This window comes from Taudactylus pleione, unplaced genomic scaffold (assembly GCF_031769625.1).
Source record: "Taudactylus pleione unplaced genomic scaffold, aTauple2 ptg000032l, whole genome shotgun sequence".
NCBI lineage: Eukaryota > Metazoa > Chordata > Amphibia > Anura > Myobatrachidae > Taudactylus > Taudactylus pleione.
Window position 1 is genome coordinate 40,019,099 of NW_028284434.1, and position 21,204 is coordinate 40,040,302.

A 21,204-nucleotide genomic window follows, 5' to 3' on the forward strand; every position below is an offset into this window, starting at 1 on the left:
ACTGTTGTGGGGAGTTAGGAGTAAATGATAGCATAAGTAAGAGAAGAAGAAGCAAGTGAGGGATGAGGGCCCTGCTCGTGAGAGCTTACATTCTAAAGGGGAGGGGCAGACAGACAGGGGTGACATAGATGGGGTAGGTCTCTGTGCATTGGAGAAAAACTGTGAAACTCAATATAGGATCAAGGAAATATTTTACAGAACCCCACAAATGCACTATAAAATGTGCTAATAAATGTACATAGAATGCTGTCTAAATACAAAGCAATAGGACCACGATGCACAGAACAAAAATTATATACAGTATTTGTAATACTGATGGAAAATAAATGAGATTTTAATTCCTATTACTTTTTTCAAAAGTGCATACGGCCTGTTCGTGTGATGCTGGTGGGTTAACTGGCCACACCCACTCCGCAGTGCACCCTCTTTCTGACACTCATGGATTTACCTGCCCAGCAGCAAAGTACTGTAGCACAAGAGAAAAAAATCGTTCCATGCTGGTAACTCTGCAGTTAATCAGTGCTGTGCCTATAATTTGGTAACCTGAAGCCTCAATTACAGACAGAAAAATGAAAGGAATTTATTCAAAGTGGACCTGTAACCAAGTTGTAAGTTCTATACTACACTTATAATCATGCAAGAAGCTTTTTATCCAGCGTGCTATGTTCTCTCCTGAGTGTGTTTCAAATATGGCTGCCAGACTGTACTATATTCGCTTCAGGGCTAGCTACTTCTACAAATCACTGCTGTATGGGCTAGGAGAAAGCATAGCTCAGGCAGTCACGTAATGTGCCAGTATGTTTTCAGACAGCAGGAGGAAATCAGAGCACCCTAGATAAACATATGCACACACATGAAGCACATACAAATGGCACGAAGATTCAAACCAGGGCAAATGCACTGAAAGGCATAAAACCACTGTGCTGTTGTGTCCCATATACAAATTGAGCTGTTATACATTTATTATATAAATAAAACGCTAGTTGATACTGACTTATTCACATGGAATGTCTGCAGAACTCCCGAATACAGCTGCATTCTCCTGAACTCCCCGGAGACTAGACCATGTTATAGTCCACTAACACAGAGTATCACATTTAATGTGATTTTGTGCTTATTGAACACTTTATTGAATGACTATTGAGTAACATTTAAAGATTAAATTTGATAGGAGTGACCCATTTAAACTGCCTGAGCTTAATAAAAAAAGAAAATCTTTTGCATAAGTTTGAACTTTCGTTGTCTGGGTCGGGGTGGGAAAGCCTTGCCTCTCTGCTGTTGTGTGAGCAAATGAGGAAGCAACAGTTCTGTCAAGGTCACTGTTTCATGATATTGCACAGCAACAAGCTACTATCTGACCTATATCTAATTCAGCCACACCTCAACACTGAGGTACTTTAACAACCACCCACCTGGATACTAGTCATTTACCCAGTAAAGTGGCCAGGGTCAGGCCACAATGACCTGTCGGCACCCCACACAAAGTTACTATTTATCTCCTCTCTGACAGGAGTTGTTAAAGAGTAAACACTAGCCTCATGAATTACATAGATTATGAGATTTTGTACTGACATTAAAATGAAATGAGCTGTGTCATGTTTCCCAAAGCAAAGAATTATCATTTACCTAACATTTTATAGAAAAGTACTTGACAAATGCTACCTCAAAACTGATTGGTTGCTATAGGCAACTTGTCCACTTGTCCACTCCTCCATTCTTTACACTGCTTAATACATCTCCACCTGTTGCTATAGGCAACTCATCCACTGCTCCTTTCTTTCCACTGCTTGATACCTCTCCCCCTGTATTATTGCTTATTGAAAACTCTCCCCCTGTATCACAGACGAGGGCACAATGGATGAGGCTTTAACACCATTTTACTGATCTGCGGATGCTAGAATATATTCTCTCTATTTGTGGCTGATGAGTTTCCAGACAAATTAATCACACTCTGGTTTATAGTCAATAAACAAAGACCTTAAAATGTCCCTATTGCTGGGGACAAAATGTCTGTAGATAGAAATCGCTGACCTTAACTCAGGACCTGTGTAGTCTGACCTAGAACCTCCCAGCACTGAGAGAGTTACACAGCAAGTGTATGCAGTTCAAACACATTATTTCTCCCCGAGCACACTTACATAAAGCCTATCTTAATAAACATCTTTCCATCAGAAAAGAGGCATTTTTGTTTTGATTTCATTACATTTCCTGAAATTGCTTTTCTAGATGTTGCTGCTCACACATGCAACACGCTTGCTGCCAAGCCTCCCATTAATGCGACGATATCTCTGACAAGGTCAGCGCGCTAATCATTTTACAAAAGGTCATTTCTCCGCCCTACGCAAGGAAACCTGTACTGGGAAACCTGACACAAAATAATGTCAACTTGCAAAAGGTGAGAAGCAAACAATCCAAACTATCGTTCTACCCACTCCCACAGAGATATTTGCCATTTACAAGTTGGTGGGTGCACCCCTTTCGCCTGGGGGGTAAGAGAGTAAGCCAATCAAATATTCATGGATAAAAATTTCAAATTCCCTAGATGGATGTGAGATTTACTGTGTTCTACAATGGTGGTACTACTCCTGCTGAGAGTAACACTGACTCACATTTACAGCCTGGTTCTGAGTCTAATGCAAAAAACCCACAAGGGCAGACAGCCACGGCAGCCAGATTTAACCACTTAACCGACAATTTTATAGCAAAAAGAACTGACAATTTATTATTAATTGGTCTAATAACATCTTTTTCAAAATGTATTTAAAAGTATTTTTGTAATTAAAATTCCACCTACAGTGTGTCTAGCACCAGCCCGAGAGCGTGACTATCAGATCATAGAGCCTTTACATTTTATTAGCAACTCCAACCTCCGTGGCCATAGATCAATATATTTGTATTATATAAACTATCTCCCAAACCCCAGTATCCCTATATACCCCAGGTGTTCACTCCCACCCCTTAACCTTAACCACACCTATATGCAGAGTGCAGAGGAGCAAGTAACATGCAGCTTAGAGGGGACTGATGAGCAGGAAGTAGCTGAGGGGGTGATGATCATACATCAGCCCAATCTGCAGATTGGAAATTATATAGTGCTGCTCAGAGGTGAAGTTCTTTTCAGTTCCCCTCCAAGCACTTATTGTGTGTGGCCAGGATGCCGATCGCAAGGGCACGGGCGTAGGGCACATGGGGTCTGAGACTGCCAACATCTCATTCACAGCTGCATCTCTATGTGCTGGGGGAAATGGAGCATCGGAGTGCCTACGGCGGAACCCGTGGGCAGAGTTGAGCCTGAGGTCACATGGGATGCAACAGGGTTAGTCCACCTGCCTGCTGTCACATCCCATGTGCCGACGCCAGGCAAGTGGTTAATACCCTATGCCAATGTGAGTATCCGTAAAGCTTGATGAGTATAGTTGCGTTGCACATTGTCTCGTCAGTATCAGCACTTACACCTAACCTAATGTGGGGTGCGAAAGATACTCTACGTCTGCACGCCTCAGAATAACACAGAAGAAGCCTGTCTACATGCCCAAGACACACTAAACAAACATATTTTGCATGGTAGATGCCAAGTTGACACCCAAAAACGTCAATTTCACAGAGGGAACACTGGCCATGCAAGGACCCTCCCCCAAGGTGAGTATATGCATGGTGCGGCACAGTCTGCAAATATGTCCTAGATGCCTTACACATATGGACTTGTGTCCCACTCAGAATTAGGCCCTTAGTATCTGTCCCTTTATGACCTTCACACACAAGCCCGGATGTGGCACTTTATTATCATCTATCCCCAGTCTTATTTCAGATCCTAGGTCAGTCACCATCACACATCCGGGAACATTCTAATGACTTGTGAATTCATTTAATTGTTATTTAATCATTTAGCTCATTGCTATAAAGGTTATGTCCAGGAGAATAAGACCATGGTTGGTATCCAATTAGCCACAAACATTATTTGGGTGCTAATGGAACCCAGGGGCTAAAATCAAGGGGTAAAATCATGAAAATGGGACAAAAAAAAAAAAAGGGGTAAAAAATGCCCAAAATGTGGGACTATCCTGCCAAAATCATGACTGTTGGGAGGTATGCCTAGGCTTGATGCATGTCACCCCATTCTCACAAGACTGAAGTCACATTCGACCACTAGCCAAGAAGACCCCCATATTATCACCAACTACCGATTATATGACTAGCACTTCTCATATTTAGTTCGGCTCATCTACATTATGGAGACAAAAGTGATTGGACACAACCGTGCAAGAGAAATGCATACCATTGCACACAAGTTCCAAATGGCCACTAATGTGGCAGTTTCGACAAGGACACTTCGTAGGGAGGCCCAAGCACTTGCAATTCTACGGAAACAACAAATGTTTTTATCAGGACGACAATGCCACCTGTCATGTTTCCAGGGCGACCCTGGACTGGTATACAGAATATCTCGTAACCCGCATGGATTGGCCAGCTCAGAGTCCAGATCTTAATCCCACTGAGATCCTACAGGAAGAATTGGAGCGACGAGTGTATTCTAACCCGACTAGACTTTCTTCAGTGTCACAGTTAATCACTGTACTTAGCGGAATGGCAAAACGCCTGCTGTTGTGGCGGAACTTGTGGACAGTTTGTCAAGAAGGGTGTCTGCAGTAATCACTGCACGTGGTGGACCTACAAAGTACCGACGTCAATAAAATCTTGTTGATCTATTTGCTGTCAGTGTCCAATCACTTTTGTCTAAGGTGTATTAGAGTCCATACACAGGTTATGTTATTTACAGGTCTACCACTTGAGCGGTTGGCAGTGTTTAGGGTGTTGAATGGTTGTTACAGTAAAGGTGTTTGAACTCTTTTACAAACACACACTAAATACATGAACATTATTGCCATACATATGATGGACAAAGAAACAGCTTGCTCCATTCCTGAACCATCAAATGTCAGGGAAAATGTCAGGGGGCTAATTCATAGAATGAATAAAGGCTGCAAATTATCGAATTAGAAAAAAAAGTCTAAATATAGTGTGTTTTTTAATAAGTGCGTTTGAGACATTTATCATAATGGCCATGCTCTGAGTGTGTGAAGGTCATTTATACAATATAAAAAAAGAGCACAAGTAATTATTATTTATACTATTATTATTATTCAGCTAGTGACTGATCTAAGTTAAAAAAGGTATGTGCACTGTTAAACCTAGCCATATATGGGGTGACAGACACAAAACTATCAGGAATATATATTTCAAGGTTCATCATGTTCTCACTTTCTATGTATAATATTTCTTTATTACAGATTATTTAATATTTAACATATACTGGCGGTACTTATACTGTAAGAGTCTATGATCACTTATCCTTACAAGATGTGGTGACTGCATACGTTGTTCCCGTGTGTGTATGGTTGGGTACGGGATCCTGGTGGTCAAGATGACGACGGTCAGAATACTGACAGCGGCAACCTGTAAGACAGAATCCGGTAAGTATCCTAAGCCTCCCCCTAACCCACCTTTCCAGCAGCCTAACCAGCCCCCGAGGGCCTAACCCTAATACCATTGGGATGTCAGTGGTCGGGATTCTGGAGCCGGGATTCAGACTGCTGTTGGGATTCTGACCGCCGGCAGTCGGAATGCCGACTACATCCTGAACTTTATAAGCCAATAGCTGTACTTAGAACCATAACAAAAAATAATGAATTGAATAGACAAAAAAAAAAAAACTGTATAAAAATCCATATATTTTCTTTTACACATTCGCCTGCCATTACATACTGACTCCTGTGTCTACAGCGACACTTTCTACCCTTGGGTTCATCATTGCAAAGTGTGCCAACATATCCATGCCCTTTACGTGTAGACAAGACAGAATATTGGTGAATAATAACTGCCCATGTGACCTAAATTTATCTCCTGAGCAGCACTAATAGTTACCTATAGCTCACAAGTAAATAGTTTAGACGCAGCTTTAAGATATGATCATCTTTAAACCACAAGGCAGAGAAAAAAAAACAATCATCAGACAACCATCTTGTTACTAGTCGTGGGACAGATAGAAAAACCTATATAAATAGTATAGTGGAATACCTAACATAAAAGACCTGTATGCCTATTTAATGCACAGCTGTCAACGGCGTTATTTGGAATCTTCACCCTGTTCTTGGTTAAGACGTACCAGAAAATAAACAATTGCACTTCATAGATTTTATGTCCTTCCAGATCCTAAAAAACTAAGTGGTGATGTTTCCCTAAAAACCAACAACCTCTTCGCTTTTTGTGAGATATTACACTTAAGACGAGAAAAAGAAAAAAAGCGCAGTACGATCAGGTATTGTTGATTTTACCGAGCCTGAGGATATGTATGTAATCACTGTTTGTGCTCAGCTTCGCGAAACAAGATCAATGCATCTCAACAATTCAAGTGGAGATCCCATTCACTTTGATTTCTAAAGCGTGGTGTCATTTTCTTTCCAATGTTTGCCTTACAGATACTTGAAGACTAGAATATCTACTCGCAAAATGTATTTCAGAATGATAGCCTGAGAATGGCTTCAGAGAGGAATTTCCATTTGCTTAATATAACCATGATATTGTAATTATCCTCTTTCTGAGCATCACAGACAATGAAATTGAATACACATTTAAGGATTGTAACGTTAACTGAAGCAGAGAACGCAAAAGGTCGAGCAATTGAGACTGTAGAGAGCAGTTACACAATTATTTAAGAAAACAAATAATGCAGCGGCTGGATTTATGCATGGCTAAGCTATTCAATTATTGTTTATTGTGAAGAAAAAATCGGAATGAGACAAGTTACTGTGAAGCCGTCGATGCGCAGTGGTCATTTAAAAAATATACATCGAAACGGATCAATAATTTTACCGTATTTCTTGGGATTTTTTAGCACAATCTAATTTGCATGGGTTTTAATTGAGTGCAGGAACCTATTTCTGAAATAATGCGTGATACCTGAGCAATCAGATCAATTTTGCAACGTGTGAGATCAATTTGTTGCCTGATCTGGATGTACTATTGACTTACTATAAATCCAGATAGAACATGTGTAGGTAGCTTTAATCAAAGGGTTTATCATGGAGAATGTGTGTGAGTGTAAGGGCCAAATTACATGCATCTACTTTACTCTTAACTATACTGTAAAGATGGCACTTCCAAATCTTTAAGCAACTATTCCCTCAATGTGACACTTCTATATCCATACATACTTCTACAACAAGAACATACAGCACACTTAGGATGTTAATACCCAAAGGGTTCTGGCATTGAGCAGACGCTGGTTGAAAAGATTGACAATGTTTTGAACTGATACATAGTGCCGATTGGGATCAGTGGGCCATTAGTGGCCATGATTAGCATGCTGGTCAGGCTGATTTGCATGCTAGCCGAGTTGTTTAGCATACTAAACTGTCCCCATACCACGCTAATTTCCAGAGGAGTGGACTGCAGCAGGCCAAGAATTGTGGACCACAAAGACCCAAGTATAGGCGACAGTAATCCCCTTGTTTCATCATCTTGCCATTTTAGTATTTTTAGTAGGTAGGCCACCAAAACAAAATAGCATTTAAAAATAAAGATAAGTTATTTTAAAATACTAGTAGAATGCATGATACATGGGAAATCTTGTGTCCCATTGTATGCTATTGAGTTAGGGAAACAGAGAAGAAAGCCAGAGTGGTGTAAACCTATGTAAAATAAACCAATAAAGAAAAATACTCTGAATATTTTTGAACACTTTAAAGATAAAAAAAAAAAGCCAACTCACACCTTGTACCTAACAAAAGAGGACCTGTCACAGAGATGGCAGCCTGCGAGACTGCTATGAGCGCCAGTTTTATTTATGACCATTAGAACATGGTCTACTTATTCATAAAACTGATCATTTACAACAATAAGAGCAAACATGGTGTTTGCTTGGCCAAAGACTTTATAAAGTGCTCTCACTACTGTATCACTGAGTATTAATCCAACAAAAGTGCCAGCAGGAAAGGCAAGAGAACACCACACTTGGTGAAACTTAAATAATGTCTAATATGGACATCTTTGCAGGCGCAAGATGAACAGTAGCTACTGGAGTATGAATATGAATATGTATATGTATGAAGCCCAGAAGCGGTATAAGCGCACGTTATGTGCGCTGATACCGCTTCTCCCCGATGTATGATCGGGGGTCTGGGCGGTAAATGACAGGGGCGCTATGTGCCCCTGTCATTATCGGCGCTGCTATCTACAAGATAGCAGCGCTGATAGCCTGGGCTATGTACGAACAGTCAGATCGTCTGACCGTTCGGCCGGCTGTAGCTGTCGTTACCGACAGCTACAGCCTGGCCCTAGCCTATCCCCACAGCAGGGACAGCGCTGTCCCTGCTGCGGCGGCTGCCGGCTCCAGGGCTCCACACGGGGATCTTGCGATACTTGCGAGATCCCGCGCATGCTCAGTGGAGCCGGCCGGGAAGAGACACAGCGCATCAGCACTAGGCTGATGGGCTGTGGTCTCCAGCGGGTAGCGCCGGAGGGGGGAGTTAACGCTCCCCCTCTCCGGCCGATGAGGTGTTTATACATCTCATCGGTAGTGCTTCCTGCTTCGCCTTGGTAAAGAGGCGAAGCGGGAAACGTTATAGCAGCACGGTAAGTGCCGCTATTATACACCTACCCCACTATATCATACAGGTAGCATGTTGCCTACACACTGTAAAGGGCCTTAACAGTTTAGTCCTCGTCTAAAGGTTCCCCAAAGCCTTTACGAAGCATCTAATATGCTATCAAAGTTACTTTCTACGCATGCAGGGGACGTAGACGAAAGTCTCAGTTTTGCTTTTATTCCTCCTACACCACCAATGCTCTGGAGTTATCTGGTGCTGCAGGTCTCAAACTGTGATCTCTGGTTTGTAGCAGTACAGCTTCTACACAGGGAGCCATAGGCCATGGTGTTAACTGTCATAGGTGCAGCCGTTATGGGGCCAATTGCTGATGGAGGTGTGTCTTATGTCCCATATTTGCTATGGGGCCTACAAATGACTAGTTACGCCCCTGGCCATAGGCTCAGACAACCACCACTGCACCTCCTTTGCATCTGCTAATGGTCTACTGACTTACTGCTAGTATTTAGTTGTTAACACTTGAGGCTTGTTTCAAACCATACGAGGAACTTCCTGAAAGCCATGTTGCCAGTTACAGGTTGAGTCTCCCATATCCAAACATTCCGAAATACGGAATACTTTTAGCATGACTGAGATAATGAAACCTTTGCTTTCTGATGGTTCAATGTAAACAAACTTTGTTTAAAGGCACAAATTAAAAATATTGTATAAAAGTAACCTTCAGGCTGTGTGTATATGTATGTATTTCATGTATGTACACAAACTTTGTTTGAGCCACAAAATTATTTAACATATTGTATAAAATTACTTGCAGACTGTGTGTATAAGGTGTATATAACACAATGCGTATATATAGTCTGTTTAGATTTGTTTCCCTAACTCAAAGATATTTCATTATGGTATGCAAATATTCCAAAATACGGAATATTCCAATATCCAAAATACCCCTGGTCCCAAGCATTTTGAATATGAGAGACTCAACCTGTAACGAGTTTCTCTCTGCGAACCAGCTTCTCTCAACCTACGCTCTTAACTCTACCGGATTAACAACAGTGTTTTGACCTTTGGCTTTAAAGGTCCTGGTTCTCGACCAATCTGGCTGTTGATGATTACACTTCAAGCTCTTGATGACACTGCTGGCTCTTATCCCTAGGATGCTCCTGAAAACTGAGCTCCACTTTTCTAATTGGAGATAACATCTTGCTCAATGAAGACTGAGCATTTGCTTCTACTACTGGATTACATCATCTGAAATCCACAAAACCTAACACACATTGTCAACAAGAGCAAAGAAAGTATAGAACGATTAACATTGTGTAGTCAACAGACCAGGTGGAACTACAGGTAATATTTTGTACGAATTATGGCCCTGATTCAGAGCCGGACGCTCTGACAGAGCGCTCGCTCTGAATCAGGGCCGTCCTTCTCTTTTTTTTTTTAGAGCGGCCTCCTGGCCGCTCGCATAGCTGTGGGTGACCACCCACAGCTATAGCGAGCGGCCAAAAAGATGGTCGCAATGGTAAAGCCCATCGCGACCATCGGGCTTGCGACGAGACTCTTGGGGTAGGGTCTCATTGCCGCAAGCCCTGGAGTGCTTTTGGCTCTATCAGAGCCGAGAGCACTACCACTGACATCACTTGTGATGTCAGTGGGGCCGGCCCCAGACGGTATGCGATCCCATGGGAACGCCTCCGTCTGAGCAGCCACGCCCCCGGCACGCCCACCAAAGGGGGCATGCTGTCACTCACCATCGACAGCACGCCCCCTTTGTAGCGAGACCCGGAGCGACGGCTTGGCCATCGCTAACCGGGTCTCGCGCATGCGCAGGATGGAGCCGGCTCCCTCGTGCACATGCGCACTGGGCCAACATCGACCCGCTTGCGAGCACTCAACGCTCGCGAGCGGGTCTGAATTAGGCCCTATGTACGGTGACTCCACAGATTTGGGTGCAGTTATTGTTTAAAGCTAATACACTCAAGATTTTAAAATGTTTAAAGTGTCTGTTTAAAGGGAAATTACAAAATCATGTACTGTCTTATTTAACCGTGCCTAGAACAGAGGATGTGTACGGTTATGTTATGCTTTTCTGCATGCGACAAACAAATTTAGAAATATATGTCTGTTACTTCATATTGTCAGACAGTTACAGACATTAGCACGTGACAACATATCTTGGCCCCAAATTATGTCACACAAACCTCAATAATCTGCCCCTAGTCCAGGGAATCGGTATGAGATGCAGTCGCTCGGGATCCCAGCAGTTAGAATCCCGACACCGGCATCTCAAAAGGGTTAACATACCGACACTAGTTCTTCGGTATGCTTACCCCCCCTCCCCCCCCTTTTTTGGTGCCTAACCAACCGCCTAGTGCCTGCCCCTAACCAACCCCCCCTAGTGCCTGTCCCTAACCTCCCCCTCCCAGGTGCCTAACCCAAACCCTCCCCCCTTAGTGCCTAACCCTCACACACACCACCAGAACCTTATCTTCGATATCCTGGCGGTCAGGATTATGGAGTTAGGCTTCTGACCGGTGTCAGGATTTCGGCGTCGGTAATAGGAGCGTCGGCATCCAGACCGCCGGGATGCCAAAAATCTGAATACTTAACTGTGAGCTCTGCAAACAACTTATATAGGTAAAGTCCTATAACAAAGATTTACAACAGGCAAAAACAACATGTAAAAAAAAAAAAAAAAAAACTATAAAAAGATAAATTGTGTATCCCATAACGTGCAAAGTGCTTAGATAATGAAAAGAAAATCCAGTATAATGTTGTATAACATTATCTCTCATTGGCAACATAAAAATGCAACATAATACCAATGAATTTGACAATTTCTCATGCAAAAAAAGCATTAAATTATGAAAGGACAAGAAGGTATTCTAATTTCAAACTTGCTGAAAGTTGACACAGACTATTAACTCCGAGGTCAGCTGTGATGTATAATGATTTGAGTTTCTTATTACTGTAAAAATTGCTTTCGTAAACCTACGGTTCTGTCTGTCAGGAGAAGAAAACCAATATTAGAAGTGTGAGGAGAGATGTAGCAGCTCCTTTCTGAAACAACGGATATAAAACAAAAAAACACAAAATATGATGTTTTTTATTATAACAACTCTTGTTCTCTGAAATTCATATGCAGGAACAATGATTGTGTTTTGTAAAATCTTTGCTTTCTAAGTGCATAGCTAAACAATTTCAATTGTTCTTTAGTGGGAAAGAAAAAAAAAAAAAAGGCAAAAAAAAAAAAAAAAATTAATTTGTATTTTTTGTTAACATTTTCCCCTCCAAATGAACCAGATACATTCTTAGTGTTGTGATGATTAATTTGAAACAGAAGTTTCAGTTAAAATTAACCAATTTAAAGTGTGGCAATGTATGGGATAGAAGTAGCAGACGGGACAACAAAGAACAGTTGTTTTAATTACCGCTTGGATGGAATCTGCCGATTAAAGCAGACCGGTAGAATAAAGTAGGTATATTATACTGTTATGAGATCTCTTATACGAAATGCTTTGGATGAAAGGTCTTTAGGACAACGGGTTCTCCAATAAAAACCAACAACGCTGTTCATAGTGGGGCCGTGGCAGAAGAGAAGTCGGCTGTAAATTGCTCCTGCATTGTGTGCACTGAGCTAAATGCGTATCTTTGCCTGCATGCAGAGCTGTTTGCATTTCTGTGGCTAGTCTGCCTGTATCCATACACTTGGTTCCAAAGTCATCATTATCAGTGGGCACTTACATAAGCCATATACCTGGTGAAAAAATCCAACTGAAAATGGGCGTAATTATGTGTTATGAGTGGCTGTAAGCTCTGGAGGACCACAATAACAGCAGCAAACATTTCTGAGCTAAAATTAATATTTATGTTGGTGCTTTATAAAGGTACTGATAATGGAGGATACCAATATGGATAATAATAATAATAGATTGCACAGAGTTCACTAGGCAATGCTAGGGTGACTTGATCATATAATGATTTGAGGGGAAAATAGACATATATACATACACACACACATACATATACATATATATATATATATATATATATATATATATATATATATATACACACATATCTATATTTCTTTTATCTTAATTTCAGTTTAGACTGCATGAGTCCTAATGAATGCAATCATTTACAAGGCACTATACTTTTTCACTAATATGTTCTGATATTGATCAGTTATTGAATAAGGGAACATGAACATTTTACCTTCTTTATCAGAAGTGAGGCTGTGGAACACATAAGCCTGGTATGATGAATTAGACGGTTTGAGATCTGTCTGACATTCAGAAAATAGTTAATCACAGAGCGGTTTCTCGCAGCGAGCACTGCAGCTATAGGCCACAGCAAGTCACTTATATGATTAGTATTGATTGTCTCAAAGACACCTCAGAAACACAATTGTTTAAAACAAATCAGTCGACTTTAATCAATGTTCACCTAATTCATAACCTCAAGACCCCACTGACAAATCATTATAACCAACATTTAAAGGAGAAGGAGCTTTTTCTAATCCTCTTCTCACATACAGACCTTCCAGAGACATACAACATATAGGGGGAAATTCAATGTAGGAGCCTCGTGGGATGTTATGGTACTAAAGTTACTAAACCATGAATTACTTGTGCACAAATATAAGCAATGTGTAAAATACAGTAAGTTCTAGAAGTGCATGTAAAATTACCTTGTAATTAACTTAATCTCTCCTATACTATCTTTGAACAATATTACACTAGTAATAGGACCCAGCCACGTCCAGTGCCAGCCCCATGCTCTACACCACCCCGCCCACTGCTCCATCCCACCCCCTCGCTCCTCCGCCTTGCCACACTGCTCTGCCAAGCTCCACCTCCCACTCACCCAGGCTTCATTCCGCGGGTGTACAGATTGGTCTCTCCCCTTTCCTGCTAGGGTCTTATCCAGTCTCACTAGCACTGGGGAGTCATTGGAGGGGCGGCAGGCACATACATGGAGATGGGACAAGCTTAGTGGATTATTATATACATACTGTACCGCTCAACATTGGCTAATTGGGAATCATCAGGGTATGATCATGCCATTTTGGGGGCAAGTTATGTCCACGGAGCTGCAGAAATCTCATCTGTGTGTGTGCTTAGCACTTCAGAAGGGCTAGTACACCGCATATCACCATCCCTTAAAGACCCTTGAATAGTACAAATCTGCTGTAGCAGTTTGCCAGGATTATGGCAACATACCAAAGATCTGAACAATAGGTAAGATTAGACAGTCTCCTCACATTGGGCCTGTTGGCAGGAGTGACTTACAGCTTGTCTCTTTCCTGAGTTTTGCATAAAAAACATACCTCAGTGAGAATTAGTGAGCACTGTAATTAAATATACCACCACCTGCATCAAGCCAAATTCCCCTATAGCTGACAATGTAGTCGTCCACCACCTTCTCAGACTCTTTGTGCAGGTCAGCTGAAATCTCCAGCACACAAGCGGAATGGCAAAGAAAAGCTTTGCTTAGGCTAGAAAAAAATTCACATGTTCCTAGCATCAAGTGGGGATTATATTTTGCATGGAGATTTTTTATTTACATCACATAAGTACAACTGTAATCGGGGGGGAAAGCTCTCACTACGGTTGCACAGGCATGCAATGGTTTTTTTTTTTTAGAAGCCAAAGGTGTTATTGGAAACAAATAATAATTATATAACTCTAAGCAAAATACGTATACTGATCGTAATTTCCAAAGTGCGTGCAGAGATTAGCCAGGAAGCAGCAATGGACGCAGCCTATGCCTACTCCATTTCTCCATAGATAGAAAAGCTCTTATTATATCATTAACCTACACGATATGTTGCATGCACACCCCTTTACAATATCAACTTTTTTTTTCATTAGTATTATATTTGTTCAGTTTGATATAGAAATCACCGTAGTCTATGTCAATCGGATGCATCTCAATTATTTTCTCTCCCCCAAGCCATGAAATGACACCGAGCAGCAATGTAACAAGCAATTCCAGCCTTCATTGTCATAAACTGGCAGTCTGTATATTTTTTTAATTTACCTAAACTGTTGTGAATGGATCTCTCTATTCTGCAACTCCCCAATACGTATAGGAGCCTTGGAACTAATGTAATGGAGTCTGCGGTTCGCCGCCTGTTCCACTGTAACTCCCAGAATTCCCTGGTGGGTACTGTAAGTTCAAAAACAGCTAAAGCGCTACAGATAAGTGCGTGCATCCTCCTGCAACTTTTACTGTCTGCATTATTTTCTGTCTATGGTTTTCCATCAGCTCTTCATTGAGCCAGGCACAGAGCTGATTCATTTGTAGCTCTGGGAAACTACAAATGGTCAGCGTTACTGCCTCACAGCACTGAGGTCTTGGGCCAGATTCCCACCACGTCCCCAAACTGTAAGGAGCTTATATATACTCCCCGTGCTTGTGTGGGTTTCCTCCCACAATCCCAAAATATACGGGTAGGTTATTTGGCTCCCGACAAAAATTACCACTAAGGTGTTTGCCTGTGCGTGTGGTCGGGAATATAGATTGCAAGCTCCGCTGGGGCAGGGACTGACGCAAATGGTCAAATATTTTCTGTTAAGCGCTGTGGAATATGTGTGCGCTATATAAATATCCGTTTATAATAAATTAAAACAAATATTGGCACCCTGGAGTCATTCTGATATACTGATCCATATTACATTTCAAAGCGCGTGTGATAATATACTGTATCTACATTATTATATTAGTACGAATCAGAGCTGCAGGGTGGTCTTATTAATGACCTCTGACATTTGGCATCTAATTCACCTCCCAGAATACCTTGTGCTCAGCCCAGCATTCTGCAGCGCTCAGAGGGGCCTGGGGGGGTGATTAAGAGGTGTGATTAAGGCGCAAAAAGGCAGCCGCAAAATAAAATAAAAAACACAATACCCAAATACCAAACACATTAGAGTGCACAAAATATATAAACAACTACCAACAAAGGGGTCAATCTAATTAGGTGCGAATTGCTGTTTTCTCTTCGGATTCTCATAGCGAATTAATTTTGCAATTCAATTAGCAACTTGCACTGAACCAGTCAGTCAAAGTGAATTTGCATTTTTTCAGTTGCACTTCCCTGAGGGTGAAAGATGGAAGGGAAAAGCTTTATTTTAAGGTTAAAATGTCGGTAACCGTACTGAACCCATTGGAAACTCCCCGTAAGTACTAGTAGGCAACTGGAAGTTTCCAATTCCCTTCATTAGTCCAATAATGTCATGTCATTTTTGGGGGGTTAAGAAATGGCCTCAAATTACTGCAAAAATTAACTTTTCTTTTGTTTGTTTAGGCACCCCAAATTTAATGATCGTATTTTTTTATTGAAAAATTGTTTTTTTTTTATCATCATTTTACAATTTTTCAAAGTGCCCCGAAATCACCTTTTTCCTACTTTTTTCTGCATTTTTCGTGTAATTCGTTTGAGATTAAATGAGAAGTTTTTATTTTTTCTGCATAAAAAAACAAAACACACACAAATCAGCCATTTGAAACCATTTAAAAATCTTGGGTACTTTCCTTTTGCCCACAAACAGCTTTCTATAAGGTCCTGCTAACGAAATTATAAATTTTGGGGGGTCCAGGATGGTCTCTCCATTTTATCACGCACATCTCTCATCGCATTTGACAGTCAATTTGCAAACCTCCGTTGCGAGTACCGTGAATAGGAATTTTAATTGGATTGGAGAATTCTCTGGTGCGCACATTTGTGCGAAGTCTCCGAGTTTTTCATGAAACAAAGTCGCCGCTCGGAATTCCCACCTAATTGGATTGTCCGCATATAATAGATTGACATTTCACAAATTATACTGTTAAATGGATCCTCATAGGTACTTCCAAGTAAACCTAGTTACAGTGATTATAAAGTAGGCTCTGATAAGATACACAGAACACAGGAACGCTATAAAACTACACCAGCAATACCAGTTTTTAACACAATGACTGTTGCTGACAGATTGGCCTCTCCGCAGTTATGGAAATATTGAAATCCAACAGTGTTGGATGGGGCTGTACAACACATTCATCCAGATCACATTATTGCATATAACGGAATGTTATTATTCATTCCTAGTGTTTCCATCACTACCCGACTTTAGCTGGCGAAACTTGAAAAGGTCAGTATGTTTTTGTTATTATGAAATGATAAAACTGCTACGTACGTCCACTGCTTGTTTGAAGAAACAACATAAAAATAAATGGACAGAAGTTTCTGCTTAATGAAGCTCCGTACTGGAGTATTTTTGTGAATTCCTGCAGAACATTCATCCTACACTTCACGGCCTGTTATGGCCGGATAGAGGGGCCGTTATAGTACAGTAATACAGTATGAGGACTCTGATAGACCAACTTACCTTCGACAAGCGATGCGCGGCCACGTATGGACGATAGCGATATAGTCCATCGGCCCTGCATGCCGGTCCACTTGCTCGATTTTGAGCAAGTTACTATAGGGACCCGCGATCGATGATCGCTATAGTTGGCGGTGGATATTGATCATCCAGCATACCAGGGAGGGTGCATAACGATCTGTCAGTGATATCGTATCGCTGACAGATCACTACGTGTGTACGCACCATTACTCTTGTGTCATTTAAAACCCGGTCCAGCAATAGTGTGGATCTACAGCAAAAGGAATTATTATTATTTGGGGTGGGAGCTACACTACACACTATGCCAACTTGGGGGCCAACACAACTAGCTCCAAGGACCTAGATTTTAGGGTAGTAAAACATTGTTATTTTTTTATCTTAATCTCCATAGAGGTGCGGGCACACCGATGTACTGTATTAGCGGCTGTAATAACTGGAAGTGCGCACAAAAGCATCAAGTGCTAATATCTTAGCAGTTCTTTATGATATACAACTCTAACCATGCAATAGGCTTTATAGGGTAACAGAACAAGATAGCAGCTGTAGATAAACATGGTTAGAAAGTCACTTCTGGTGTCATGTCTGACATGTCTAACCTCAATGTTCTCGTGCAGCAGTTCACCATACCTTACTGAGCAGCAGGACCCTCTTCTGCAGACGCCTCACCAGCGCCTCCTGCTGTTCCCTCCTCTTTTTCTCTTCGAGGAAACTATTCTGTGTTTTCAGAAGCTCATCTTGCAAATTCTGCCTGGCACTTTCCAACATCCGCGCGCTGGAAAGAACGCAAAATATTGCCGTCATTATTTCTTACAAAGGAAGGCCACAAAAGAAAGGAGACTAAAACCAATATGCATAGAGAACAGAGCTGCAATAATATCAGGCAAGACAAAAATGCATTTACAAAATAATATTGTGAACGCGCAGCAATCCAAGGTGTTTTCTACTGCTGCTAACAAAAGTAGCAATTTGTATACTGATGAGAGTTTACCCCTGTCTTTAATTCTGCATGTAGTGTTGTTGGCAGATTCTATTATCCAATTATATCTGTAAAACTCAAGATAGTCAAGTCAATCGCAGTTGTACACACAATGTTCCATGATTAATGCGCTAAAGAAAAATTGGTCAGGTATAAAAAGACCAGAGTTTAAATAATGACATAATTACATACTCATCAAGCCCAAATTGTTATCAATGATTGCAGAGTGAAAGGACAATTTATTCCCAAATTTATAAATGTTTGTTATTTTTGGTTTCAACTGTTGGGTAAAATCGAACGGGATTTTCAAAGCTCACTGTTAAATATTGTTGTAAAAAAATAAAACTGAGCCGTCACTTAGCATACAACGGATGGCTTATGACCATGGGTGACCTAAAATAAATACTGCAAAACTGCCCAACTCTGCACCATTCACTTTCATTGTCAGTTGTTACCCACAGGAACAGCTAACAGATTTTATAATGCATACCTGCCTGCTACTTGTCTCGCTTTTCAAACTTTGCCATTACAATCCGGGTATTAGGGATAACCCATGCTTGAGTCTAGAGCAGTGGGTCTCAAACTCGGTCCTCAGGACACCACACAGGTGATGTTCTTTATGTCACCTAGCAGGTGCACAGGTGTACTGATTCACTGGAACTAATTATTTCACTTGTGATGCTGTGAAGAGACCTGGAAAACATGAACTGTTTGGGGTCCTGAGGACCGAGTTTAAGAACCTGTGGTCTAGATGGTTTAATCAAATCTACCGAGGTACTAATTAAGTCACATGTGCTCAATTATGGATATACTTAAAACATGGACTGCAATGGTACAGTTTGGAAACCTCTGCCCTAATTTTAACTTAATTTTGAAACTTATGATTTTAAAATCCTATATACATTACACAGAGACCACCCGCCACCATGAAAAGCTATCCATTCTGTGTTTGTAAAACACGGTGATGCAAATTCCAGAGCACAAAACTGGCGACCAATTATGAAAACATACTTTAACATACTGTCACGCCCTGGTAACTTACTAGTGCAATTTGGCAAGTTACACATTAAAACAGGAGACTGTTTTTTTGGGGGGGTTTTGCTGCCTTAATTTTTGCAGATTATTAAAAATAGTTTTTTGTTTAAGGAACTCAACCCACACACAAGCTTTTGCCAAACAATCAAACCATGGACAACGCCAAGCTAGAAGACACATTGCATTTGCTTGCAGTGATCCTTCCACCCTCAATCAGAAAACACAATTAATTTATAAGTGTCTAATTAAAACAGATCCTTGAATTGTGGAGTTACTTTATACTTTAAAGAAATGCTCTCTGCCTTAATCAACTCTGCAGCTCTTCTGGGGAGATGGCTCAAAGGGCAAGCCACAAAGACTAGAAAAAAAAAATGACATCTTCGGAATTAAATGTAATTATCACTGTGACCTGTCTAATAGTATATTTAAGTGACACTACTACCAGATCTGACTCTCTCCAGGGGTAGAAATGATTAAAATGTACAAAGAAAAACCAACAATGTGTTACTGTTGATAAATTGAAAAGCAATTTTAAGATACTGTTTAATTCCACACTCTTTATAGTTCAATGTTCTAATCACCAGCTGTGAAATAGAGTCTTTTCAACTGCACATTCAGGTGGGAAGGTTCACTGTTCAGGCTTTAAATCTTACCATGAAAAACAGATCATTTAATTGCATAAACGCCATCTCTACCTCTGCTTGCAGTTTTAATTAGTTTACAAAAAAAAAATCATGTAAATCCCAGTGGCGGTTTCTTTCCATCAGTATGTAAAGACAACACACTAAAGGTTTCTATACATACAGCTGAAGTTTGCATAGAAACTTCCACAACAATGAAATGCCAAGGTAGGAGGGGAGATTACAAGTGTCTGGAATCTCTCAAACCAAAAAGTAGATTGACTATGCAGTGACCAGAATAGATTCATTATCAGTTGTTAGTTGATGCAAATATAACAAGTGATGTGGCATTTAAAAACTTTGACAATTCACTTGACCTCTTACAACCTTGCCGAGCCTATTTAATAAACGGTCCATATTTGGGTCTCTATCGGGTTAGGTCAATAATAATAATAAATAATACTACTAAAAGGTGCCCCATCCACTAGTAGACCAAGGAAAGACGGTACGATTACGACATCGTAATTGTACAGTCGTTCCCCTAGGGGGGGCAGTGCCTACACTGAACAATTGATCGTTCAGTGTAGGCACAGTAATCATCCCCGAACATGGCCAATCTGTCGTTAAGGGCAGATTGGCCTGCATTTTCGGCCGATGATTGAAGTTACCGACATTTGGATGCACGATTTGCGGCCGCTTACTGAGTGATTGCACGATTACGATGTCGTAATCGTGCAATCGTACAGTGTAATCGGCTAGAGGATGGGCACCTTAAGGCTCTGTGTCTTCACCTCCCGACACCCTTGAAAAGGCTTCTCAATTTGAACTTTGATTTCCCGTGGCACACCCACTCACTCCTTGAAATACCATGGAGTCACCTTAACCAATTCTTACAACCAACTGCAAACAGTCAACTATCCTCCTCAATTTGCACAGATTGAAAATAACCTGACTCATTGGCACACAGATTACATCTCTTGGATCAACCACATAAATGATATAATAATGAACATTCTTAGATAACTTTTCTAGACGCTCCCTATTCCGGTGCCTCCTCCAGCCCTCACATCCCTCCAAACCCTGTGTTGTAGATTTGGAACAATACAAACCCAATGATACAGAGGGATATAAGTAGAATCTGATTGGTTGCTATGGGCAAAATCCCCACTTCTATAAACCCACACTTTAGTAAATATACCGATAGGTTTTCTATTTTTTGCGTGGGGTAAAGGAGTAAATTTATCTACAACCTGCATTTAGTGTGTTATGAAGTTCACTGTGGGCATGACAGCAGTGTCCCCATTATCCCAACTAGTGTTCTGGACAACTAAAGAGTGCTAATAAATAGAGGACAAAATGAACTCTATATCCCAAAACAGTCCGGACCTTAGGAAACTGTAGAGTCTTCCCAGGAGTTTTTATCCCTATTGCCAGGAATGCTGGGAGGTATCTTACGGACCACCGCTTACGGCTTATACATTTTCAATGACCATGATCTACAAGTCTCTGTAGAACAACCATCCAATGGTGCTGGGTCTAGACCCATTTAATTTAGACACCTACATGTGTGACCAAGTTGGACA

The 21,204-nt window shown here is 41.0% G+C and overlaps 1 protein-coding gene across 7 annotated transcripts in view; it reads right to left on the reverse strand.

Annotated features, from left to right (window-relative positions):
* The window catches only part of MAD1L1 (mitotic arrest deficient 1 like 1), an 811,364-nt gene that overhangs the window by 638,010 nt on the left and 152,150 nt on the right, over positions 1-21,204 (reverse strand). For 5 of the 7 annotated variants that reach the window (XM_088452027.1, XM_088452030.1, XM_088452029.1 and 2 more), the window contains exons 11-12: positions 17,618-17,762; positions 5,356-5,454 (exon numbers count right to left, since the gene is read on the reverse strand). In XM_088452027.1, coding sequence (XP_088308153.1) covers positions 5,356-5,454; positions 17,618-17,762 — 244 coding nt within the window. The remainder of the gene's footprint in view (positions 1-5,355; positions 5,455-17,617; positions 17,763-21,204) is intronic. The other 2 variants (XM_088452028.1, XM_088452031.1) reach the window with 1 other exon arrangement.